At 41.7% G+C, this 26,291-nt stretch overlaps 1 protein-coding gene across 1 annotated transcript in view; it reads left to right on the top strand.

The window, feature by feature from the left end:
* The first annotated feature begins 1,746 nt into the window (after window positions 1-1,746).
* Window positions 1,747-26,291, top strand: part of Taf3 (TATA-box binding protein associated factor 3) — a 155,625-nt gene continuing 131,080 nt past the window's right edge. Inside the window, exons 1-2 of the mRNA XM_006984414.4 lie at window positions 1,747-2,137; window positions 5,887-6,129. Of these exons, the coding sequence (XP_006984476.2) occupies window positions 1,972-2,137; window positions 5,887-6,129 (409 nt within the window). The 5' untranslated portion in view covers window positions 1,747-1,971. The remainder of the gene's footprint in view (window positions 2,138-5,886; window positions 6,130-26,291) is intronic.

Below are 26,291 nucleotides of genomic sequence, written 5' to 3'. Positions count from 1 at the left end.
GATAGGCTAACTAGTCCTTTGGAGTAGTTTGGCTAGCAAACTGACTCTTTTATACTGCACTGTAGTTGGATTTTCTTTTACTCTAGTCCCATGTTGGATTTCCTTTTACTCTAGCCTGACATTGGGCACCAAAATGATGTTGGTTTTTCTTACTCTTTTGATGGGTCCACCACCCAGCTACCAAATAAATCACATGGAGACTTATTTTTACTTATAAATGTCCAGCCTTAGCTTGGCTTGTTTCTTGCCAGCTTTTCTCAAATTATCCCTTCTATCTTTTGCCTCTGGGCCTTTTCCTTTTCTTACTTCTGTAATCTTACTTTCACTCTTACTCCATGGCTGGCTGGGTGGCTGGCCCTTAGTGTCATCTTCCTTCCTCTCGATCCTACTTCTTTTCCCCAGATTTCTCTTTCTCTTTAGTCTCTCTGCCTGCCAGCCCCACCTATCCTTTCTCCTGCCTCGATATTGACCGTTCAGCTCTTTATTAGACCATCAGGTGTTTTAGACAGGCACAGTAACACAGCTTCACAGAGTTAAACAAATGCAACATAAAAGAATGCAACACATCTTTGCATCATTAAACAAATGTTTCACAGCATAAATAAATGTAACACATCTTAAAATAATATTCTACAGCACTGCATCCCCCATGACCAGAGTCCACGAGTAGACACCTTAAGTTCCATGAAGGCTGATGTGGAAGGACGTGGAAGGATCACTTCAACTCAAGAGTTTAATGACAGTCCTGACAACATAACAAAATTGAGACTCAAAGGAGGGGGAAAATCTCACTATTTAAAACCAAGCTATTTTATCAAAATATCTCAGTTTCTGGTATGGTGCAAACATCAAGCAAAATTCAGCTAGTGTTGGGAGAAGGTTCTGAGAAAGACAAGGTAACTATTCTCCGGACCCAACCAATCTCAAGGATTTAGATGAGTGTTCAACCTCTGTCAGATACTGTGTACCCCACTAACCCTGGGTAGACTACCATGGTTAGTAAGGTGCAAACCAGAACTTAGCTATTTTAAAAGAAAGAACAGAAACCTACACTAAAATAGTATTTATTTTGCTCACTACTTTAAGGGGCAAGACGGTTCTCATTAATTGAGCACCGAGGCCTTCTGCCCCTTAATCCCAGCTCTATCACGAAGGGCACTGAACAACGAACAACTTGAATTTACTAGCTTAGTTTGCTTTTTGGAGACGAAGTCTTTCTCCGTGGCTCAGAGTGGCCTCTAACTTACGATTCTTCTGCCTCAGCCTTCTGAGTGAATTCTATGGATTTCATTCAGGCCTCACAGTGGCAAGCAACCGTTGCCTTTTATTCTATTTCATTTTGGATATTATCTTACATTTTATTTTATTTTTTATATTATTTTGGCAAAGGAAGACTAAATCGAATCTGCTTGGGGGGGGGGAGGGTAGCTTAAAGTCCCAATGCCCTCGTTTCACATTTAAATCTCTATCAACATTATTAATTATTAATTCTTTGACATCCCACTGTCACACATTGCCTCCCTGGTTTAGCCCCTGAACACATCGACGTTCACCTCTTACTTTTCGGCCAGTCGGGAGAGAAAGACCCTGACACCTGTTGTCAGGGAGGCGCATACTCCACCTGCGCCCAGTCGCTCGGCTTCCGGCCGGTTTCCAGGCCCCAGAGTCGATCTCGAGACTATCGCTCCGCTCCCGCGGGGCGGAGCCTGCGCCTCCTCCCACTCGGCGTTCGGCTTGTGCTGCCTCGCCCCGGCGGCCGTCCAGCGGGAGGCGGAGCGAGTCCAAAATGGCGGCTCTCAGGCTGGCGCGCTCCGTGCTGCTGAGGCTTTGAGGTGGTCGCCGGGGGCCGGAGGGGGGACGATTTCCCCGCCGCGGGGCCCCCAGAGAATGAATCGGGGGCTCTGCTGAGGCGAGACGGCGGGGCTGGGAAGCAGTGGCAGCAAAGGGCTGCGGTGGCGTCCACGCAGCGGGATGTGCGAGAGTTACTCCAGGTCGTTGTTGAGGGTCTCGGTGGCGCAGATCTGCCAGGCGCTGGGCTGGGACTCGGTGCAGCTCAGTGCCTGCCACCTCCTCACCGACGTCCTGCAGCGCTATCTGCAGCAGCTGGGCCGAGGCTGCCATCGGTACTCTGAACTCTGTGAGTACTGGGGCTGGGTTGCGGGAGGGCTGCCCCCAAGCCGGTCACGAGTGACACCTCAGCCCCCCCGGCCCCCTTTGGGCGTCCCCTCCAGGGGTGGCGTTCCGAATCCGGCTTCGAGATGGGCGATCCTCTCAGACTCGGATGGTCCTGGGGCTTCCACCGTCCCCTGCGAACTCCAGTCATCCCTTAGGTGCCTCTTCCTCATCCGCTAACTTCCCGCCACCAGCGGGGAAGCAGGGTCCCGGCTTGCAGCTCCACACCCTCTCACCTCTCCTGGTCCTGGAATGGTGCTTCGCTCTCTCTCATTGTCTCGGGTCTGCTGCGGCCAGAGCCACCCCAGAATGCTCTCCACCTCTCTCACCTTGCTCTTTTGCCTCCCTTGCCCGCAAACTACTACAACTAGTTGTCACAGGCGCTCCGTCTACCGGCCGTTTCTTACAAGGCTGGCCATTCTTGAGCTCCTAACTAGACTCGTTGACAGCTCTGCTCAGTCAGGGTCGTTGCCTCTTTTTTCGGCATCTGTTCGTTTCACAGACAGCATCTCCACTTGGTACTTTTCAAGCCAGCTTTGTCGATTTCGCTGAATAACTTTGACAAGCATCTCAGTTACGCACGGAGTCCCTCCTTTATGTCTTTATGTCAGTGTTGATCGAAGTGTGATGGAAGGGATCATAGGTAATTTGCAATGTTTCCCGGGTAATCAGGGCTTTTAAGTGAATGCCCAATAATATCTCTAGCCGGGAGTATTTAATAATTTGGAGTGTTTTAATAAAAGCTACAGATCATTTTATTGATGTGTGAAGCCGTGTGTGTGTGTGTGTGTGTGTGTGTGTGTGTGTGTGTGTGTGTGTGTGTGTTGTATTGGGTATACCATTCATTTAAATTCCATGATATGACTTTTTTTGCGGGGAGGGGGAGTGTTGAGACAGGGCTTCTCTATGTAGCCATGTCTGGAACTAGCTCTGTAGACCAGGCTAGCTTCGAACCTTCAGAGATCCGCCTGTCTTTGCCTCCCAATTGCTGGGATTAAAGGCATGTGCCATCACCGCTTGGCCAGCCATAAGACTTTTAAAGTAGTAAGTTGTAGAACTAAATGTGTTTTATAGAGTACTTTGTTCTGCTAAAGTGGTTTCTACCTTTAAAATTAAGACCTATAGATAGATTCACTGTACTTTAAGACTCCAAATGCCATTCCTACCCAAATAATCAAACCCCAACACAAATCAGATCCTGTCCATGATATAAATCTCATCCTGCCAGTCATCTTTCTTAAAGTATTTAGATTGTGTTCCATTTGCTACCATCTAAAAATCTTAGCAGCACACAGTTCCCTTTGTGAGCTAGCATTTTTTCTTATCTTCTGCTGTCCTAACATACTAATCTGCAACCATGCTGTGGTACTTGCGTTTTCCAACACATTTGAAGCTATCCACTCCCATTCACACACTGTTTTACTGAATGTCCTTCTGGCCCACCAGCAGAACCACTTACATTTTGAGATTTACTTATCACTTGCTCTGGGGAATTTGTGTTATCGGCTGTCATAATCCTGTGCATATTTCTCTTGTGCTATTTATCATCTTGCTCTGTAATTGTGTATGCATATATGTACCCTGTCCCAGGAGCCAAATGGATTATATTCATATTCTGCATAAGTACCTAATATGCTAACTGATTGGAGCATGCTGATTGTATTTATATTACCCTAGGGTGTGGCTAAAATAGTATAGAAACTCAGGAAACAGTTGTCTAGTAAATGAGTGGCTACATATAGTGGCTACTTACTGAATAAGTTCCTAAAATGAACTCTTTTGGAGTGCTTGCTTTTCTAACTAGGGAATCCCAAAGTGGTATTCATTCAATTGCACCTTGAAAATATGCCATGGCAGAATGATTTTCTAGCCTTTGCTTCTTTGCCTTCAAGTCCCTCCTCCATTGTCCTTGAGTATATTGTTACTATTATGTTTAAGACATTATATTTTGTTACCTAGTTCCTGAACTAAAGGAAGATGTTGTGTACCTTTTGAGTTTTCAGAATATCCCTTGAATACATGTTTACCTTTCATGCCAAGGAGTTCATGGATTTAAGCATTCCAAAGTGGCCAAGGGACCATTGTGCTTTCTTTCTTTTTCTATTGTATTTTATCTTTGAGGCAGGGTCTCTCTACATACCCTAGCTTCCTACAGCTCTATGTAGACCAGGCTGGCCTCAAACTCACAGAGATCCATCTGTTTCTGCCTCATGAGTGCTGGGATTAAAGACGTGGGCCATCATATCCAGTATGAACCTTTTTCTTAATTACCCATTTTTTTTCTACAGTCAGTTTTCTTCCCTCCCCCAACCTCCGTCCCCCCTTTTTATGAGATTATGATTGTCAGGTTCATTGTTCCCCATTTGGGTTTGGTGACTTATTAGAAATGCTTATTTAAACAGACAGTTTTAGATTGTAGGGTTGTAGACTATCCACACATTTACTAGACAACTGTTTCCTGAGTGTCTATACTATTTTATCCCTACCTTATGATAATACAAATACAATCAGGGTGCTCCAATCAGTTAGAACATTAGCATTTATGCAGACTATGAATATAATCAGTTTGTCTCCTGGGAAAGAGTATTTTAAGAAAATTGTTCTGTCAGTGACGTGTCGAACTCGAAGCCACAGCTCTGCCTTGTCTGCCCTTTTACCTTCCAAAGCTTCCCTGAACCAGACATCGTGGTTCACTCCTGTACTCCCAGCACACAGAAGGCTGAGACAGGAGGGTCACTGTGAGTTTGGGGCTAAGCTGTTTTATATAATGAGTTCTGTGTCAGTGAATACTATATCCAGATCTTATCTCAATAAATCACTCGTTGAACCATACAACAACTTTTTAGCTATCCTAGTCATGGTTAGAATATTATTTAAAAAAAAAAAAAGAACATTTCATAAATCTTAAATCACTTTTTAAAAGTATATAGTGATTTTTCTATATTGTCATTGGTTGTAATGTCTCACTGTGCCTAATGTATACATTAAAATTTAGCATAGTTAAGCTATACATAGGCAAAAACTGTAGTTTATGTGAGTTTGTTATTGTCCAAGGTTCTGGCATCCACTGAGGTTGGTGTAATGTGTCTTCTGAGGCTAAAGGAGACCATTCTTCTGTTTTGTTTTTTGAGACAGGGTTTCTCTATGTAGCTCTGGCTCTTAATGGAACTCTATCTGTTGACCATGCTGGTTTCAAACTCAGAGATCTGCCTGCCTCTGTCTCTAGTGCTGGGATTAAAGGTGTGCACCACCACACCTGGTAGGCAGGAGACCATTCTTTACTGATGTAGTTATAGAAAAAAATACAGTTGGGGAAAAAAATATCTGAACTCTTTGGCAAGAAAAAGGGGGTCAAAGGAAGCCTCAGAATGTGTTAGACTGAGACTATGAGGCATGCAGAATTTACAATGGTTCTGTTTTTACACTGACAGTAATAAAGGTTTTGATGAGAAGAGGTGAAACGTGTGCTTATTATTTCGTAAGAAGAAGAATGAGTATGATTTTTCTTTTTTGTGCATCACTGAAATTGTTTGTTTGTTTTTTGAGATAGGGCTTCTCTACATACCCTTTGGCTGTCCTGGAATTCATTATATATACCAGGCTGGCCTCAAAAAAATTTTATTTCAAACAATATATGTATATATTTTTTAATATTTTGAAAATAACCATGGACTTTCTTTCTAGTGATATGATTTGCTTTTGACTTTGTTTCAGATGGCCGAACAGACCCCATTTTGGATGATGTTGGTGAAGCCTTCCAACTTATGGGGGTTAATCTGCATGAACTAGAAGACTATATTCATAATATTGAACCTGTCACTTTCCCACATCAAATTCCTTCATTTCCTGTTAGCAAGAACAATGTCCTTCAGTTTCCTCAACCCGGAAGTAAAGATGCAGAGGAAAGAAAAGAATACATTCCCGATTACCTGCCGCCCATTGTATCTTCTCAAGAAGGTTTGTGTCATTTAATCCTCTTGTATTAGTGACCGCTTTGATGGACTTTTTGTCTTTTTAGCATTCCATACTCTACTAACACGAACATTCTTGAAGTTCAGTCTCAGTGTTTTAAAGTGATTTATAAATTATTCTAACCCTTTAACGGACACGCTTGCAGCTGGTTTTGTCAGGCAGAGTCTTGGTGTGATCAAGGTTTTTTTTTGTGATGAGGCATTTCTCTCTTTTGTAACTTGTAGATAGGAGAGAACAGAATGTGACCACATGGAATCTTCTTGGTACATGTTTTATACAAGAATGAGATACTGAGTTAGACCTTCGAAACAAAAAGGGAACCTTAGGTATCTCCTCTCCTCCCATGATTTGATTACTGAAGAGCTGAATGCACCACTGTGTACGTGGGGATAATGAGTGCATTATGAGCACTTGCTGATATGAGGGTTTTTTTTTTTTTTTTAGGATGAGTAAAATTCTTTTCTCTGGACCATTTAAAATGTTTGATTATAAAAAGGGTGGAGATGTAGCTCAGCTAGTTGGTAGAGTGCTTTCTTGCAATATAGAAAGCCTTGAGTTCAACCCCAAGCACTGTATAAAGTCAGACATGATGGCACATACCTGTAATGCCAGTATCCAGGAGGTAGAAGAAGGAGGATCAGAAATTCAAGGTCATCCAAGGCTACATGGTGAGTTAAGGCCAGCCTGGGGTACATGAGACCCTGTCTCAAAGAAAAGGCAGGCAAGCAGCCAGCTGGCTGGAAGGAAGGCTAGTTGGTTTCCAGGGTAAACAGGTTCACAGAAACAGAACATGAATGGCATTTGCTAAGGCCGAGGGGAGTGAGGAATGGAGATTTATGTTTAATGAGAATGGAGTCTGTGTTTGGGAAGACAATACATTGTAGAGACTGATGGTGGTGATGGTTGTGTGGGAATGTGAATATACTCAGTACCACAGAACTGTACCCTAAAAAGTGGTTCAGACAGCCTGGGCGTGGACTCATACAGTATTTATACCTTGTGAGCGGCCTATTTCACACAGCGTAATGTCTTAATCCTTGTCTCCAGGGTTCGTGTGTCAGCATTGTCCACTTTGTTCTGTTTTTCTTTATTGAGATGTAGTTCTGGCTCTCTTGGACCTTGTGTAGACCAGGCTGGACTCGAACTCAGAGATCCTTCTACCTCTGCTTTCTGGAATGCTGGGATTAAAAGCAAGAGCCACCATGCCTGGTACATTGTCTGGTTTTTAAGGCTGGGTGATGTGACATTTGCATATTCCACATCTGTTTCACCACCTCTTAATAGGAATTGGTTGTTTTTACCTACCACTTCCTGTGAGTAAGGCTGTTATGACCATATGAGCATTGAGTATAAATCCTTGTCTATGTCCGCGCCTTCAATTTTCTTGGGTGTATACCCAGAAGTGGATATGCTGTATTGGAATGAAATACATAATACAGAATTTTGTTTGTTTGAGTGCTGGGCATTGAACTCAGAGATTTGTACATGCTTCTCCGCTGAGCAACCCATCCACTTGTAAAGTTTTATTATATTGTGTGTGTGTGTGGCCACAGCACGTGTGCAGAGATCATTTTTAGTTCTTTCCTTCAATTATGTGGGTCCTGGGCATCAATGCCAGGTCATCGGGCTTAGCAGCAAGCTCCCTTACCTGCTGAGCCATCTCCTATTCCAGTGTATATCTAATTTTTGAAGAATCATACCACTATTTTCCAAAGCGACTGACATCATTTACCTTCTAACCAGGAATGGCCAAAAGCTGCAGTTTCTTACAGTTCATTTTGTATAATCTCCAATTCCTCAGCTTTTGAAGTATTATGTGCTTTTCATGGACTAGGCTTAAACTTGGAGTAGGGCGTTTTGCAATCCATGTGGCCGTGATGCCTGTCTGAAAACTGGACAGACAGTGGAGTTGTAGAGCTCCCTGGTGGCTGGATGGGTGCCATCAGACTCTGGTTCTAGTGTGTAGTGTATTCTCTTGCAAAGCACTAGTGCTGCAATGCATCATCCTGGAAAGGAAGGCCCGCTCATGTTGGCAGTAGCCAGGGTAGACAGGGAAGGTACTTATGGTAAGCTTTCTTCCTTTCCTTTTCTTGGGAGGTGGTGACGGATGTAAATCTGGTTAGAATTGGGGTGTGGGTGTGTGCATGCCTGTGGAAACCAGAGGAAGATGTCAGCTGTCCCGCTCTTCATTGTCTGCCTATTCCCTCCTTGCACTGAACCTGGAGTTGACTGCTCTTCGGCTGGCCTGGCTGCCCAGTGATCCTCTTTTGTTCTGCAACCCACAGTACTAGGGTTGTGGGTGTACACGGCACACCCAGCTTTTTACAGGGTGCTGGGTATCCAAGTTTAGGTACTCATTCCTGCCCAGCAAGTATACTTCCCCACTGAGCCGTCTGTCTCCCCTTCAAGGTAACTTTTTAAAAGTTCTCGTCATTCTCTGGTCTGAGCCAGTAAGAGACAGACTGCTCGATAGCCCAGCACTTTCTCTTTAAGTTCTTGTGGAGAAAAACAACAACAAAAACAAAGATGAAGAAGAAGAAGATCTTGTGGAGGAATACTGAGTGGAGCCAGGAGTTATCGACACAGGGCAGAGAGTGAGTGATGTGCCAAAGAAAGTGCTCCGTCCACCGGGTGGTCCTGAATGAAGCTGAGCATCATTTGTCCTGTCAGGCCGGTCAGAAGTCCAGCTTTCTCTTCTCTCCGGGCCTACTGCTGTCCTATCAGACTGTGGACCCCTGGGCATACCTCAGCCATCGCCACTTTCCTTAGTAACTGCTGAGCATTCTGCGCATGTCCACCTTTGATTCATTGTGTTTATGACCTTTATTTACAGTTGGGGAAATCCCACTTAGATGCAGTTCTCTTTAAACCGTTGATTGTTTAATGATAGTGGATTTTTAGCTTAGAAACCCACTTTTGATATATCTGCTTTAAACAGACATTATTTACTTTTAAAATGTTACTAGTGCATCTAAATACCAATATTAATGAAGGATTTGGGGGTGGGGCAGTGGCAAGGTAGTAATTGGACTGACTAGAATTCTATTGTCTCCTTTAGTAAGGCTGTGTGAGGTGGTCCTGGAATTCCTTTCTTGTTGGTGTTGATAAATGTGGTTACTTAAAGATCCAAGATATCTTCATGAAGATTGTACTAAGAATCCATGACCTGCATGTCCTCTCATCCTGTGAAAATTAATCCTTGTATGTCTGTGAAGTTTTTATCTCCCAGTGTACTTAGTAGTACACAAAATATGTAATTGTGTTCTGAAAACATGAATGAAACTCAAATGCTAGGAAGAAACAAGAAATTAGAGCAAGAAACTTAAAAAAAAATACTAATATATTAGTAATCAATACATCAATTTAAAAAAATTTATATTTATTTAGTTTGTTAGGTTTTTTTGGCTTTATTTATTTATTTATTTATTTATTTATTTATTTATTTATTTATTTTTGAGGCAGGGTTTCTCTGTGTAACAGTGCTAGCTATCCTGGAACTTGCTTTGTAGACCAGGCTGGCCTCGAACTCACAGAGATCCACCTGCCTCTGCCTCCGCAGTACTGGGATTAAAGGCATGTGCCACCACCACCTGGCTCATCAGTGGTTTTTAAAATGATGTGATCACTAGTTTTATATTAGTGAATAAGGTAGAGGCCAAGTTAGCAACCAAGATTTACGTGTATTGTCATGCATATGGCATGTGACTGAGCTAGACTAGTCCCTCCCTCTCCATAGTTGCTTTGTTTGTTTGTTTGGGGGGGTTCGTTTTGCCTGTTTCCTTTGAGGTAGGTAGGGTTCTCATACTATAACCCAAATCAAAGGGACTTCACTATGTAACCCAGGCTGGCTTTAAACTGATGAACAGGCTTCTCTGGTGCTGGGATTGCAGGTATCCGTTCTAGTGTAAAAACTTCAGCCCACATTCATTGTACCTTTTAAAACGTTCTAAATTGAACTATTTTACAGTTTTCTTATTTACTGCCTTCTAGACCGCCTACTTAATAGTTAAGTTGCTTAATAATTTGAGAAGGAGGGGTTCTCTTTAAGAACTGGATTTATGCCAGGCAGTGGTGCCTTTAATCCCAGCATTCAGGAGGCAGAGGCAAGTGGATCTCTATGAGTTAGAGGCCGGCCTGGTCTACAGAGTGAATTCCAGGACAGACAGGGCTACACAGAGAAATCCTATCTCATAAACCAAAGGGGAAAAAAGAAAAAAGAACTGGACGTAGGAGGCCAAGGGTGTAGCCTAATGGTTAGAACATTTGCTTTGAGTCTGCAGAGCCCCAGAGTCAGTCCCCAGCACTTCAGAAAACAACAGAGACAGCAACAAATAAGGAAGAGGCAAGACATTTGGACCAGAAAATCATGGGTTTGTTTTCCTTTATTTTTATTTGATGTAATACAAGTCCTATAAAGTTAAGGCTATCATATTTAAATGCTGCCAAATAAATGTAGTTAAAATATCAGCTTTATAGTAAGTAGTGAAAATACATGAGAAAAGAGAAACATTGGGGTTTCTTTTCTTGATTATTTGAAGTGAAATGATCTCACTTAAAATTTTTTTGGCATTAGAAACCATAAACTTAGCTGGGTGTGGTGGTGCATGCCTTTAGTCTCAGCACTTGGGAGGTAGTGCTAGACAGATTTTTGAGTTCAAGACCAGTCTGGTCTACTAATCGAGTTCCAGGACAGTCAGGGCTACGCAGAGAAACCCTGTTTTAAAAACCCAAGGGGGGCCGGGCGGTGGTGGCGCACGCCTTTAATCCCAGCACTCGGGAGGCAGAGCCAGGCGGATCTCCGTGAGTTCGAGGCCAGCCTGGGCTACCAAGTGAGCTCCAGGAAAAAGGCGCAAAGCTACACAGAGAAACCCTGTCTCGAAAAACCAAAAAAAAAAAAAAAAAACCCAAGGGGGAAGGGAGGGGAGAAAGAATAAAAGAAACTGTAACAATTAAAGGAGAAACCACTACATTTATTTGTTTGTTTGTTTGTTTGTTTATTACTTTATGTGTTTTACTGCCTGTATGTCTGTGTACCACGTGTGCCCGGTCCCTATAGATGCCATCAGGTTCTCTAGAGCTAGAGATACAAACAGTGATAAGCTGCTATGTATAGGGTGCTGCCAATTTGAAGAGCAGCCAGTGCTACAGCTCCCTGTTCTTACTTATTTGAGATCAAGTCTCTCTTCATTGCCTAGGCTGGTCTTGAACTCCGGGTGTAAGTGAGTCCCCTACTAAAAGTATACAAGAGTTGCCTTCTCTCGAATCATTGCCAACACTTATGCATTATCTGTCTGATAATAGCCTTTCTCAACCAATGTGAGATAATGTGAATGCAGTTTATATTTCCCTAAAGATTAGCGATGTTGAGCATATTTAAATGTATATGTTAATATCTATGTGGCTTCTTAGAAATACCCATTGTGGTCATGCAGGTATCTCCAGTTCAAGATCAGGACTATAGGAATTTCCTTTTTTTATTCTATATCAATATGTGTTTTATCTAAACTAATATTCCAGTTCTCAGGGATAATGAAGATCATGGCATTAGAATATTCTATAATTGCTCATTTTCTTATCTCAGAGTACACATCGTATTGATACTGTCATTTATGATTACTAAAGCGGGTAAAAGCATTTGGTATTTTTTTGTTTGCACACACTATCTTATCCAATTTTTGAGAAAGCTATTTTGTGTATATACTACCAGGTCATGTAGCTGCTTTCTTGTCTTTTCCCCCCAGGTTTTGAGTGTCTTTTGTTTGTGTTTCTCTCAACTTTTGATTGTTGGGTGTTATTTTTGGTATTTAATCGCTTTTTGCTTCAAAAAATTGCAAGTATGGTTACAGAAGCTCCTTTGAATTACTATGGAGTTACTTCCCAATGAACATATTGTAACCTGAACATATCATAAATTAAAATGCATGTATAGGCAAACCCACAGAGCCCCTGGAGAGAGAATCCTGTTTACTCAATGACCCGGGGGTGGGGCTTCTTGGCTTTGCTCAGCAACTGAAGAAAGTACAGAACATCCAAACCTCGAAGTACAATGCCTCCTTTGCCATCATCATAACGTCTCAAAATCCTAAGCTGAACCGTTGCCTTAGTCAAGGCTGGCAGTAGCATTGGTGACCTAGGAGGTTCAAGGTTTCTCCAGCTCCACAGTGCGCCCTCTTCTGTTGCTTTTGTGTAATGCCCCCAAATACTGTGACTTTTCCATCCCCGTTCCCCCATGCTTTTATCTGGATTGTTCCTTTTCCTTCAAGTTAGTTTTCTTAGTACTCTCGAAAGATTAGTGTCTATATATTACTTTAAATTATAATTTTGACACATTTTGAAGGAAAGCAAAGTATGTACCCAGACTATAAGTATTGGTGGTTTTTAACTTTAGTGTACAATAAGGATGAAGAATATGAATGTTCTTTTTTTGTTTAAGTATGTGGGGTAAGATGGTTCAGTTGGCAAATCCTGGTACTGTTGAGCGGGAGGACTCGAGGGATGTGTTCCCCTGCAGACCTAATAGACCTCCTTGCAGCCATCAGGAGAATGATCATAGGAAAGAGCACAGTTGGGGCATGCTTCATGGATAGATCTGGTTATAGAGTTTTTCTAGAGAATTCACTACACAGGGAGCCAACATTTCACAGTTGGGAGACTGTGAGTGATCAAATATGTAAATATACCGACCTTAAAGAAATTGTCCAGATGTTGAGTTCAAGTTTACAGTAAGGGAATATTCTAACACCTTTTATGCTTTTTGAAAAAATAGGAGTTAGGGTTTAAGATTATGTAATATGCCAAGGACCTTGGGCCCAGGGCAGACAAGGGTGTTTGTTCTGAGCAGCAGATGCGCTTGCTGTACAGCAGATGGCCGGAGAGCTGGTCTACTGACGTGTCTTCCATGTGCCAGACATCCACTGTGACCCAGGCTGGGGACAGAGGTTCTCTTCCCTCATCTCTGAATTTAGTGGAAGTATTTAAAGATGGCCCTGCTTTCATTGTAGGGTAGTGGCCTCATATCCTTTCAGTTGTTTATTTGTTTTCTTTCTCTGAGGGAGGGTCTAGCTAGGTAACTGAGGCTAGCCTGAACATGCAGTCTTCCTGCCTCTATTGTCTAAGTACTAGGACACTGGCATATGCCAGTGTGTCTGACTCTTTCAGTTCTTAAGCAGAAATTGCTGGAAATCTAAAATCAGTTCTGTTACAGATGATTAAGTGTTAGTCTTAAGGTTTTTGGATTCAAGTTTCAGGTTATCTGTCTAACTGCATTTACACCTGATGCTACAGTGTCTACTGTTAACACGTGATTTTCCCTGTACTGATTGATAGCTGGGCATTCACTGCAACAGGACGGGACAGAGCTGTTGTTTTTTCTCTCAAATGTGATAGACCTCATAAATAGAAATCATTATGATTCAACTGGGAAAATTATTTCATCTGGTATACTGGGGGATAATTACTTCCTTGGGATTATAATTGAATGACATAGGTTATCTTACTGTAGGTCTTGGATGTGTTTTTCTGAAAATAGGTTCACATTTACCATTAGTTTTCCTGAAAATCTATAGTGGGTATAATGATTGACCTAACACATAGCTTCAAAACCACGGGGCAGTTAGTCTATCTGTAATTATGTCTCCCCTGAACCTTTCAAACCTGGGAATGACAACAGCGTATGAAATGAAGCACACAGTAGGGCTTAGTCTGCTTTTGCTTGGCGGAGTCCTCTGCGTTCTGCCTGAGGGATCTGCTACTTCTGCTCTCCCACAGAAACTTCTTTGCACTTCCACTTCCACAGGCCAGAGTGTAACTTGGTCTTGGAAAGGTAGTTAGTCCTGTAAGAAAAATGAAGCTACGTGAGAGTGTATTATCACTTTCTCCCCCACCCCCCCTCGGAGCTAAGGATGGAACCCAGGGCCTTGTGCTTGCTAGGCAAGCGCTCTACCACTGAGCTAAATCCCCAACCCTATCACTCTCTATATTTGTTTTCCACTGGTTTATAATAATAGGCTTATTTTTAGTAATCATTTCTTTTAGAGTTTTTAGTTTCTTTTTTTGAAACCGCTGGATATATTTAAGATATTTTTATTTAAAAATATTTAGTTAGTTATTTGCATCTTATTTTACCAAAGAGGAAAAGAAAACATGTAATGCTTCCTCTCTGTGCCTCTCCTCTGACCCCTGCTGTACTCTGTCTCTGTCTCTGTCTCTCTGTCTCCCTGTCTTGTTCTCACTCTCTCTCCCTCACTCTAGGACAAGTTATATGTGCTGCTAATTAACTTTTGGCAATTGGTGCATTCTACAGTACAATACCCCGTGTGTGAGGTGTATACTTTCCCTCATTTCTTCAGACTTGGCTTCAGCTAACAATTGTTTTTTTGTTTTTGTTCTTTTGAGACTGGGTTTCTCTGTATAGCCCTGGCTGTCCTAGAACTCTTTCTGTAGATGAAGTTGGTCTCAAACTCACAGAGATCCACCTGCCTCTGCCTCCTGAGTGCTGGGATTAAAGGCGTGCATCACCACTGCCAGGCTCAACTAGCAGTTTTTAATAAAATGTTTTATAGTCAGAATATATCGATATACACTGATATTGCTGCATTATCTCATTGGAGATGTAATGCACTGTGGTGTAAGAAAATCGGTCCTTTTGGAATGTGGAGGTGACTGCAGTTCCGTAGGTGGCACCTTCCCTTTCTTGTTCGTATCAATAAATATCCAATCAAGTGCCAGAGGGTTTTAAAATTGTGAGTAAAAGCAGATTCAGCTGTTTATTCACGACTTGTTTTAGACCTTCTCATTTCCATTTTCCCATTTAGCTGTGTGGAGTTTTTCTGGGATGATCACATGTAAATCTGTTGAACATGTGTCCGCCTTGAGGAAACATCTGCATTTAGAACAGGTCCCTGTTAGCAAAGTCCCATGTTGTCCTCTCAGAACTCAACTTTCCTTTCCAAAGCTTAAAATTATTATCCATTGTCAGCTTCTTTTTCTTATATGCTTTAATTTTAAGCATTATCATCCAGTTTGAGCAAAGGACATGTTAGAAATGAACTCATTCTCCCATTCTAAAGCAGCAGATTTCCTTCTTTATGTGGCCCCCTCTCTCCTACCTTATGAAAGAGTATTTGGGCGATGGAGTCATGTCTCTTCCCTTCTTAGACTCCAGTTGTGTGTTGTAGTGTTTACTTGTGCCCCTATTTTTCTTTATTCTTTGTACGTTTTAAGCAGCATACCCTAATTTACTAGCTAGTCTCTTATTGTTGGGCATTTGCCTTATTTTAAGATGTCACAGCCTCACAGCATTGCTCCCTGTGTACATTTTTCTTTTGTATTATTTCCTTATGACAAATTCTCAGGAGTTTGGAGGTCAAGGGTATGAACATGTTTATGATTTTTGACACATCTTACACTCTGGTTTCCAAAAGCATTGCATCAGTGTACAGAGCCACAGTGAATGTGTGATTGGGCCACATTCCAGCAGTCTCACTAAATGAATTTCAAAGCTTCTTTTTTTCCCCCCTGGTAGCTTAGATTAAACATTTTTGGAGACAGGGTCATTTGTCTTTCAAGCTTTAACTTAAAATGTACTAACTACCAAAAACCTTAACACCCCTGCCGTGGGCTAGAATTATGGTTACTCAGGAGATTTGATTGTCATTAGCATCCCTATGTAGTTCTGTAAGTATGCATGAGTGTGTGTGTGTGTGTGTGTGTGTGTGTGTGTGTGTGTGTGTGTGTGTGTGTGTGGTGCCCATTTTAGTGTAGCTTACCATATAAGATTTTACATGCTGCATTTCCCATGTGATTAATTCACAGCTACTCTGTGGTAGCCATTGACTATTTTCTGTTTGCTGAACAGTTGGGAGGCCTAGGTTAATGGTAAATATGTAAAGTGGACTGATCCGGTTTGAGTGGACCATTAGTCATGATCTGTGTTGGTGGAAGATTTGTGTTTGAGATATTTAGTTAAGCAAGTTTGTTGGGTAATTTTATCTGGAATGCTTACTTAGTAAATATTTGTGCATATATACCTAAAGAATTAGCCACTCAGATTTAAAGTGAAGGTTGAGAGGTCTCTGAGATAAAGGTAAAGAATATTGTTCCGTGTTGCTGGATAGTTTCTTCAACCACCATTGCAAATGGCCACATGATAGGCCATCCCTGTTTAAACAATCACAGGTCCAGTGACCCAGGACAGTCATTCATTTCATCCTCCCACCTCAGCCGAGCCTTCTAAATTGGTAGTTGTTTGTAGCAGGAATCTTAAAAGTTCTTATTAATAAAATCAAACCTGAGGTGAGTTATTGGGGTCCATGCTGGTAGATCAGAGAGACAGAACAAGCCACAGCTATCTCACCTCGCCGGATCCTCAGCTGGTCTTGTCTCCTCAGACTGGAGGCCTCTGAGTCCTCATCCGGAATGGGTCTCAGCTGAATTACTGCTCAAAAGCCTGAATGCTTAACCGGTCAAAATGCTTAATCAGCCAAAATCTTCTAGTTTCTGGTCCTCACGCCTTATATATCTTTTTGCTTTCTACCACCACTCCCTGGGATTAAAGGCTGGCTTTCTGGTATTAAAGGTGTGTGTCACCATGCTTAGCTATTTCCAATGTGTCCTTGAACTCACAGAGATCCAGAGGGATTTCTATCTCTGGAATGCTAGGATTAAAGGTGTGAGTGCCACCATTTTCTAGCCTTTGTATCTAGTGGCTGTCTGTTCTCTGACCCCAGATAAATTTATTAGAGTACACAATATTTTGGGGAACACAATACCACCACAGTTGTTTTATTTGCATTTTCTGCTTTTATGTTTGTTTGTTTTTTTCCTTTTTTCTCATGAGACAGTGTCTCATCTCTCCAGGCTGGCCCTGAACTCACTGAGGATGACTTTGAACTCCTCCTTCTACCTCTCAAATGTGGGATTATAGAGAAGCATCCCTCACCCAACTATTCGTGGTTTGTTTGATATTATCATTAAGCACAACTTGGGCAAAAGTGATTTTAATCTTTGATACACTGGTAGAGTCCATGGACTCCAGTTTTTCTTTTCTTTCATTTTGAGCAGTTTTGATGTTTGTAAAGATTAGAATTTCATGGTTTGTATTATTCCTTAGAAATCATATAAGAGCAAAGAAAGATTTACTTCTTGTGGCCTTTGCATTATGTTGTAAGTTGAAGACAGAATTAAGTTTAGGAGATCATATTTTCACAAATCTTCAAATATTTTCTATTATTTTCATAGAAATTATTATATATCAGCTATTTTAAGTATACCTTAAAATGTAAAATGTCAATAAAATGAAAAATTAAGTTGCTTAAAGAAAGGTGAACCAAAAGTGAAATAGATTGTTTCCTCTATTTTTCTGTGGCTCTGAGACTATCCTATATCAAGAATCAAGAATGTGTTTAAAAAGAATGGAGAATGGGCTTGGCGGTGTTGCCTGGAATCTATGTCAATGTGGTGTACATAGCAAGTTTCAGGCCAGCCAGTGCCACAGAGAGAAACCTTATTTCAGAAACAAAACAAAAAGCAAAAACAGACTAGGAAATTATTATTTATCTGTTTTTCTATTGTTCTATACAGTTGTAATGTTTACTTATTTTATTTTCCATGTATAATAAAAAGGAGAAAGTTGGTTTGTTTCACAGTTATTAAAAAAAAAAAAAAAAAAAAAAAAAAAACCACCACAAGGACATGGAGAGAATCAAGAGTAAGTGTTCTTCCGGAGAACTGGAATTCTCTTCCCAGCTCACAGTCTTCTATAACTACACTTTCAGGGTACCGGAAGCCTTCTTCTGTCCCCTAGGACACCTGCACTCATGTGTACATACCTCTACACAGACACACATACACGTAATTAGATGGTAAAATAAATGTTTTTATTTAGATTTTTCAAGACAGGGTTTCTCTGTATAACAGCTCTAGCTATCCTGGAACTCACTTTGTAGATCAGGCTGGCCTTGAATATACAGAGGTCCACCTGGCTTTGCCTCCTAAGTGCTGGGATTAAAGGCGTGTACCACCACTCCCAGCTAAAATAAAAAAAATTTTTTTAAATAGAAGAAATTAAAAAAAAAAAGTCAAAATAAATGCAGACAGAGGTGGTGTTTCAGGTTTAATGGTAACGATGATGTAAGTGGCATTGCAGACTTTAAGTCTGTAGATGATAGCATCCTACAGGGATTTTTGAAATTCAAGAATTTGAATTTTTTATTTTTATTTGTAGGAACACACAAGTATAATCTCTGTTATTTCAACATTATATTTGAAACATTATATATATTTCAACAAGAAGGGTTTTATTAGGCCAGGTAGTGGTGGTGCACACCTTTAATCCCAGCACTTGGGAGGCAGAAGCAGGCGTATCTCTGAGTTTGAGGCCAGTCTGATCTACAAATCGAGTTCCAGGACAGCCAGGACTGTTACACAAAGAAACCCTGTCTCGAAAAACCAAAAAAAAAAAAAAAAGAAAGAAAAAGAAAAAAGAAAGATTTTATTATCAAAGAAGAATCTTGGGTCAAGAACCTAAATTTTCTCACTTTGAAAAGATGTAACAGTATGAAAAATATTTTATACAACAATATTTACATATAATATTTACATAGTAATGGTTAATATATTTTATAGTAAAACATTTTGTTGATTTTTTTAAAAAGATTGTGTGTGTGAATATGTACACATGTGTGCGCAGGTACACTTTGAGACCTGAAATGGGCATTAGATGCCCTGGAGCTGAAGTTACAGGCCATTGTGAGCTGCTTTATAAAGGTGCTGAGAGCTGAACTGTGGTCCTCTGCAAGAGTAGCTTGTGCTCTTAACCACTGAGCCATCTCTCTCCAGCCCTGTAGTAAAATCTCTAATAAAATTGTTTTCATTGTCCTTTAGACACGCTTCTGTAAATTATATACAAAATGAATTAAAACATGTGAAGATCACATCAGATCCATTTGTTGAATGGCGAGCACTGAGTTTCCCAATGTAAAGAGGGTTAAAGTGGGAAAGCAAACCATGCCTGTCAGATCTAATGGCGTGATTGCATTTTAACACCTCTCTTCAGTGCACAGCCCTAACTGTGGCTGACAGATGCAATTGGGAATAGTTAGAAAAACTGGGAACTCTGGAGCAGTCATCAGTGGAATGAAAACTCAGGAAGTCCCAGCGCCGTGGTAAAGGAGAGAGGCTCATTTCTCATTTCCTTTCATGCACAGTGTGTTCAGATTAACTTTAAAGGAGCATGAGAGGTAGGTCAGAAGATTTTGTCTACAATTGAGTACTACCTGTGTGTGGAGCCCATCTCAGCAGGCATCCAGTCATCAGCTAACAAGCCTTGCCAGGCCCCTTGACAACTGCCAGATATCCTATTGCAAATTAAATATGAAACAGGGATGGACTTGGTTTCGCATTTAAAGGATTTCTTCAAGTTCAGCTTCAAATGAAGTTGTTGGTGCATGCATTTTTATTAAAGCTGGCTTTGTTGAGAAGGAAGGGATACCTTGACTGTCTCTGTGGTGTTATAGAAAATGCTGTGGGAAAATGAATGCCATTCAGTTCTGTGCCTTCCCATGTCTATGTGGTGCATACAGTAATTCTCCTTGTAAATCTCAGAGGGTCGGCAAGCCCACAAGAGTGCAGCCTGTTAGTGAACTGGCTTGTAGTTTTCAACAAATGTTTTTTATGGCAGAGTTCTTTTGAAGCTTTTCTTTTTCAAGTTTGTCTTTCTGTGTCTTAGTAGTAACAAGAAATAAAACATGGTGAATTAGATTAGACTTTGAGGCACAAGAGAATGGATTCTGGATTTGAAGAAATATTAGCTGTAAAAAAGCGTCTGTGTGCTCCTTAATGAAGTACCACAAATGTATCTGAAGGTGTCTGCACACTAACCCTTTATTTACTTATTTTATCTGTATTTACTTTTCCCCATTTAAATTCAGTAAAACTTACCCTCCTCACGCACAGTACTGGGATTCTTTCTTGAACCCACTACAGAAGTTAAAAGAGAATTCCATCACTCCTTATAATGAGAGATTGCACCTGAGGCTGTGTGCCTGCAGGGCCATGCTCTACCACTGAGCTATATCCTTAACCCTCGTGTGTGTGTGTGTGTGTGTGTGTGTGTGTGTGTGTGTGTGTGTGTGTGTGTACATGAATATAGGCACATACAGGTGCCAAGACACGTGTATGTCTGAGCAGAGCCTCAGGTGTCAGTCCTTACCTTCTGCCTGCTTGGGACAGGATCTCTTTCACTTCTGGGAATGACAGACACCCCTCCAGACATCCTCCTGTTTGTGTCTCATCTTGCTACAGGAGCACTGAGATGATGGTCCCCCCCAACCCCACCGTAGCCAGCTTTTACTTGGCTTCTGGAATTCTAACTCAGGACCTCACACTTGAAGGGCAAGCTCTTTTCCCACTAAGCCATTAGCTTATTTATATTTTGTTCTGAGGGGCTCTTACTAACTTACCAAGGCTGGCCTTGACCTCACTCTATAGCTCAGGCAGGTCTTAAATTTATAACCCTCCTGCATAGTCTCCTAAATAGCTAGGATTACTGACCTGTGCCACCAAGCTTGGCTCACACAAAGTCATTTATTCCTCGTAATAGCCACTTAAAAGTAACTGTTGCCACGTTTGTGATAACAAGTGTTAATTGTCAACTTCACAGTATCTGGAGTCACCGGAGCAGCGCGCCTTTGGGCATGTACATAGAAGATTACCTTGCCTGTGTTGATATGGGAAGGGCCCTGGTAATGGTGGGTAGGACTGGTTCTTAGGCTGGACTGGCTGAAAGGGAGGGAGGGAACTTGCCAAACATTGGGTCATGTTGACGGGATGCAGTGGGGCCAGTTCTCCAATGCATCTATCTGTCACCTTGAACTTTGAGCTAAAAATAAACTCTTTCCCACTCCAGTTTCTTTTGTCTGAGTATTTTATCACAGCAACTGGAAAATAAAAACTACAGTTTTATTTCATAGGTGAACAGAATGAGGTATAGGGATGAGAACTTTTAAGATCACGCCTTAGTAACTGGTGGAGGGATCTGAGGTTTGAATTGAAGCAGTTTAGCCTACAGAACTCGTTTCCTTAATTACTGATCCATTTTTGTAGTTAGACTCTATTCCTATGAGTGATACTCTACAAGTAAAGCTTATGGAATGGACCAGGGTCTACAGGAATGGTGAAGAGGTCCACTGAAGGAACAGCTACAGGTTTCCCTTCCAGTGTGGAGCCCCATCATCTCCTAATATCACCCCTCTAGCTAGTGCAGGGAAACTTGTTCAGTCAGCAGCAACACTCATGTTTTTTCTGTCCTCGGTGATGTGCGTGTATTCAAGATACAGATCTTCTGATTGACCTTTGAGAGTGAGGAATCGCTGCACTCACTTTATTCTGGTACTGATGGAAAACTCCTCCTGTCAATCTGTGGAAGGCAAAATCCACAGCACTCATAAAGCTAAGTCTGATGCTAACACACATGATAACACAAGCCAGCCTTGCAGGATGTTTTGTAATATTTAGAGATAAAGGTTTAGCCAGGTGGCAGTGGCTCAAGCCTTTAATCCCAGCACTTGGGAGGCAGAAGCAGGCAGATCTCTATGAGTTTGAGGCCAGCCTGGTCTAAAGAGTGAGTTCTGAGATAGCCAGGGCTACACTGTGCAATCCTGTCTTAGGGGAAAAAAAAAAGTTTAACTTTGAGGTTATAGTTCCAAGTTTCCCCAGACTTCTGTCAGTGATGTGTCTCAGCGTACTTTGCATCTGTTCATCCTATGGTAGGTAGGCAGCTTGGTTCCCAGTGTGGTGATGCAGGATCTTAAGAGATGAGGACAGGTGGGATTCCTTTGTTATTTGGGGCACTGCTGTCAGAAGGAAATGTTAGCTCTTTGGGGAACTTGAGCTCTTCTGAGTGAGTTGTTAGGAATGAAAGTGGCCTCCTCTTTCAAGATAGAATGCTTTTCTGGGCTTGGTGTTCCACATCTGTATTCCACCACCCAGGAGGATGAGGCAGCACGATAATAACTTTGATACCAGCCTGGGCTACACTGTGAGATCCTATCTCAAGACATAAAGATAAAATAGCTTCCTCCCACACAGGCTCCTGCCATTGTGACATCAGCTGCTATCAGGATCCTCAGCAGAGTCAGAACAAGTGTCCCTCAGGTTCCTCCACCCGTGCCTTATCTAGAACTTGAACCTCTAGAACTGTGAACTGAGTGAGCCTCTTTATACGGTCATTCTGCCTCAGGTATTCTATCCCAGACCAAAGAAGAGGTGCTTATTCCTCTGGCTTCACTGGGCTCATATGGCACGATTCTTGTTCTTGTTCGGTCTCTGACTTGATGTATCAAGCACTGTTGCAAACTCAGAAAATGTGGGCTGGAGAAATGGCTCAGTGGTTAAAAGTACTGGCTGCTCTTCCAGAGGTCCGGAGTTTAATTCCCAGCAACCACATGGTGGCTCACAACCATCTGTAATGAGATCTAGTGCCCTCTTCTGGCCTGCAGGGTTACATGCAGGCAGAACACTGTACATAATAAGTAAATCTTTAAAAAAAAAAAAAAGAAAGAAAGAAAGAAAGAAAGAAAGAAAGAAAGAAAGAAAGAAAGAAAGAAAGAAAGAAAGAAAGAAAGAAAGAAAGAAAGAAAATACAAAAGTACTTTGTACAGAAACATAAAAATTCCCTTTTGTATGTAGCACAAATCTTAAAAGGTCTTATTAATAAAAACAAACCTGGAGTCAGGTATTGAGATAAATGCTGAAAGATCAGCGAGACAGAACCAGCCACAGCTAACCTTGCCCTCCCAATTCCTCAGCTGATCCTGTTTCCTCAGACTGGAAGCCTCTGTGTCCTTATCTGAATGGATCTCAGCTGAACTGCTGCTAAAAGCCTAAAAGCTTAACCAGGCTCTACTTCCTGGTCCTCACGCCTTATATACCTTTCTGCTTCCTGCCATCACTTCCTGGGATTAAAGGTGTATGTCACCATGCCTGGCTGTTTCCAGTGTGGCTTTGAACTCACAGAGATCCAGATGGATCTCTGCCTCTGGAATGGTAGGATTAAAGTTGTGTGTGTCACTGCCTAAATCTATGTTTAATATAGTGGCTGTTCTGTTCTCTGACACCCCCTTCCAGATAAGTTTATTGGGGCACATACTGTATCAACCACATTTGTGTTTACACTTTAATGGGTAGAAAAAACAGGAAATAATAAACATATAACAAATAAATAGCATATTTACCAAAAAAAGCCACAGGAAAAAGGTAGAACATTATAAAGGAAAATGAAAATGCTAGGTTTGTGGAGCAAGAGTTCATTAAAATTACACTGGCTGGGTGTTAGGCCAAGCTCTAGTAGTCCAATTGGTGGGAGCGAGGAGGGATTCTTTGAGCAAGGGACTTTGAGATCATGAAGGGAAAACATATAGAGACAGCCAGCCAAATTAGTAGAAACTCATGAACTGTAGACCAATAGCTGTGGAGCTTCTATGGGACTGGACTAGGCCCTCTGGATAGGCGAGACAGTTGTTTAGCTTAAACTGTTTAGGGGACCTCCAGGCAGTGGGATCAGGATCTGTTCCTGGTGTATGAGCTGGCTTTTTGGAGCCCAGTGACTATGGTGGGACACCTTGCTCAGCCTTGGTGCAGCGGGGAGGAGCTTGGACCTGCCTCAACTGAATGTACCAGGCTCTGCTGACTCCCCATGGGAGACTTTGCCTTGGAGGAGGTGGAATGGGGAGTGGGTTGGGGGGAAAACTGAGGGGCGGGAGGAGAGGGGGATCTGTGGTTGGTATGTAAAGAAAATTTCTTAATAATAAAAATAAAGTTACACTGGGTGCTAGAGAGATGGCTCAGCAGTCAATAGCACTTGTTGCTTGTGCAGAGGCCATGGGTTCAGTTCACAGCATTCACAAGGTAGTTCACAATCACCCATAATTCTAGTTTCAGCAGATCAGACACCCTTCTCTGACCTCCAAGGGCACCAGGCACGTATGTTGTGCATATACATACATACATACATACATTCATACATACACATGAACATACATACATAGAGACAAAATACTTAGTATAATAAAATACATAAGTAATAAATTGTGTTGTCATGGAATATTGTGAAAGAGTCATTGAGCATAGACTTAGAGGAGAGAAAAGGGTATCTGGAGAAGAGACAACAAGTAGAAGGAAATCCAGTGCAAGGCCCCAAGAGGGCACATGACTAGGGGATTTGGGGAACCACTATGGGGTCAATAAGCCTGGAACAGGATAGGAAGGAAATCCAGAGGAACTAGCAGAGGTCATTGCTGGAGGCCAGGTATATATCTGATTCATTTTCATTCAGGGGAATTGAAGCAGTTTAATATTTTTTAAATTCCAAATACAAAAGTAAAAGGATTAGAATAATTAGCTTCCTGTGTCTGTCAGCGCCACAGGTAGTTCATAGTCGGTTCTGTTCATTACACTCTGATTCAGTCTTTCAGGCTGTCTTAAAGACAGTCATCTAGGCTGTCTTAAAGACAAACATCAGATTCTTTCATCATAATTTAAAATCTTTTTTTTTTTTTCTTGATGCTTTGAGACAGGGCTTCTCTGTGTTGCCCTGGCTGTCCTAGAATTCATTCTGTAGATGAGGCTGGCCTCTAACTCAGAGATCCACCTGCTTCTGCCTCCTGAGTGCTAGGATTAAAGGCATGCACCATCACTGCCCAGCTAATTTAAAACCTTTTTTGTTTTGTTTTGAGATACAGCTTCATATAGCACACAGCCTGGCCTCTAGCTTGCTGTGTAGCCAAGGCTGGCCTTTGAATACCTAATCTTACTGCCTCCATCTCCTAAGTGCTGGGATTGTAGGTGGTATGCCAGCATGCCAAGCTTTCATTGTAAATATTTCAGCATGCAATTCTAAAACATAAGAGCTGCATTAGCAGTATTACACTAATATCGCCATACTCTTGAAATTAACACCTCACAAATGTCATCAGGTAACAGTTCTTTCTCGGAGGTACTGTGAATATGGGTGTACTTTTACTCTCTGTTTCCACTGAACTCTTAGTATCTCTACATTGTGATGAGATGTTTCTTTCTCCTTCTTCTTATCTCCTCCCTGTCTTCTCTTTCCCATTTATAGCTACATATTTGCTGCAGGATCTGGATTTTTGCCCTACATGGGTTTTCACAATCTGCAGTTTACTTGCAGCATCCTAATAGATGTGTTTCGCGTGGTCTTCTGTATCCCATAAATTGATGGTGGTTCTAAAGCCTTCTTCAGATGTTAGGTTCAGTGATGCAGTGAAGGCTGTTTTATAGTTAGGTGTGATTTCAGCAGACATCCATCCAGTCATTAAGTCAGTACAGGTTGCAAATGATGGCAGCCCAAGCCTCTATTAGCTCAAGTGCTTCCATAAAGAGAACTTCCTTTGGTGAACTCTGGGACCTGGTGGTAGTTTGTTTACAAAAGAATGAGTAAGTGGCTTTTCTGTTCAATCATTGCTTTTACTATAATAAGATGATTCCTTAGCTTCTTGCAGGTAATCACCAACTAGTTGTGCCTATTTTTTAATCATTCTGATCCATGGATTTTAAGACATTTAATGGGAGCTGGTCATGATGGCACATGCCTTTAATTCCAGCCCTCAGGAGACAGAGGGAGGCAGCTCTCTTGAATTCAAGGCTAACCTGGTCTACCAAGTGAGTTTCAGTATGCCTGGGGCTACAATAGAGATTCCCTGTCTCAAAAAAGAAAGAAAGAAAAAAAGAAAGAAAAGAAGAGAAAAATAAAAGAAATTTGATGGGTATCAATACAGTACAGTTGTTACTGTCCACTGATGTTTTGATTGTCCTGACTCTGGCATATGGGGCTAGTGGTCTGCAGAAGCTGGTTCCCACTCACTTACAAAGGCTCACTGATTCACTGACAAATTCTGTCAATGTTTCAGAAAGTGTGTAGGTTGGTTGTGAAACACAGTCCTCGTTAAAAGTCATGTAAACTTAAATAAGTTACACTAAAAGCAAGATACTCAAGCCATTACATCTTAGTTCTTGTCTACTTAAGCTTGCTGTACTGTGTGCTACAGAATGCTACATAACTGTCTGCTCTCAACTGCGCGTCTTACCGCCAGGTTGAAACTGGCCACGGTGGAAGGATCTGCATCACAGAA

Source organism: Peromyscus maniculatus, chromosome 5, assembly GCF_049852395.1.
Source record: "Peromyscus maniculatus bairdii isolate BWxNUB_F1_BW_parent chromosome 5, HU_Pman_BW_mat_3.1, whole genome shotgun sequence".
In the NCBI taxonomy this organism is placed as follows: domain Eukaryota; kingdom Metazoa; phylum Chordata; class Mammalia; order Rodentia; family Cricetidae; genus Peromyscus; species Peromyscus maniculatus.
The sequence above is the reverse complement of the archived record's forward strand: the minus strand, read 5'-3'. Positions and strand labels throughout refer to the sequence as shown.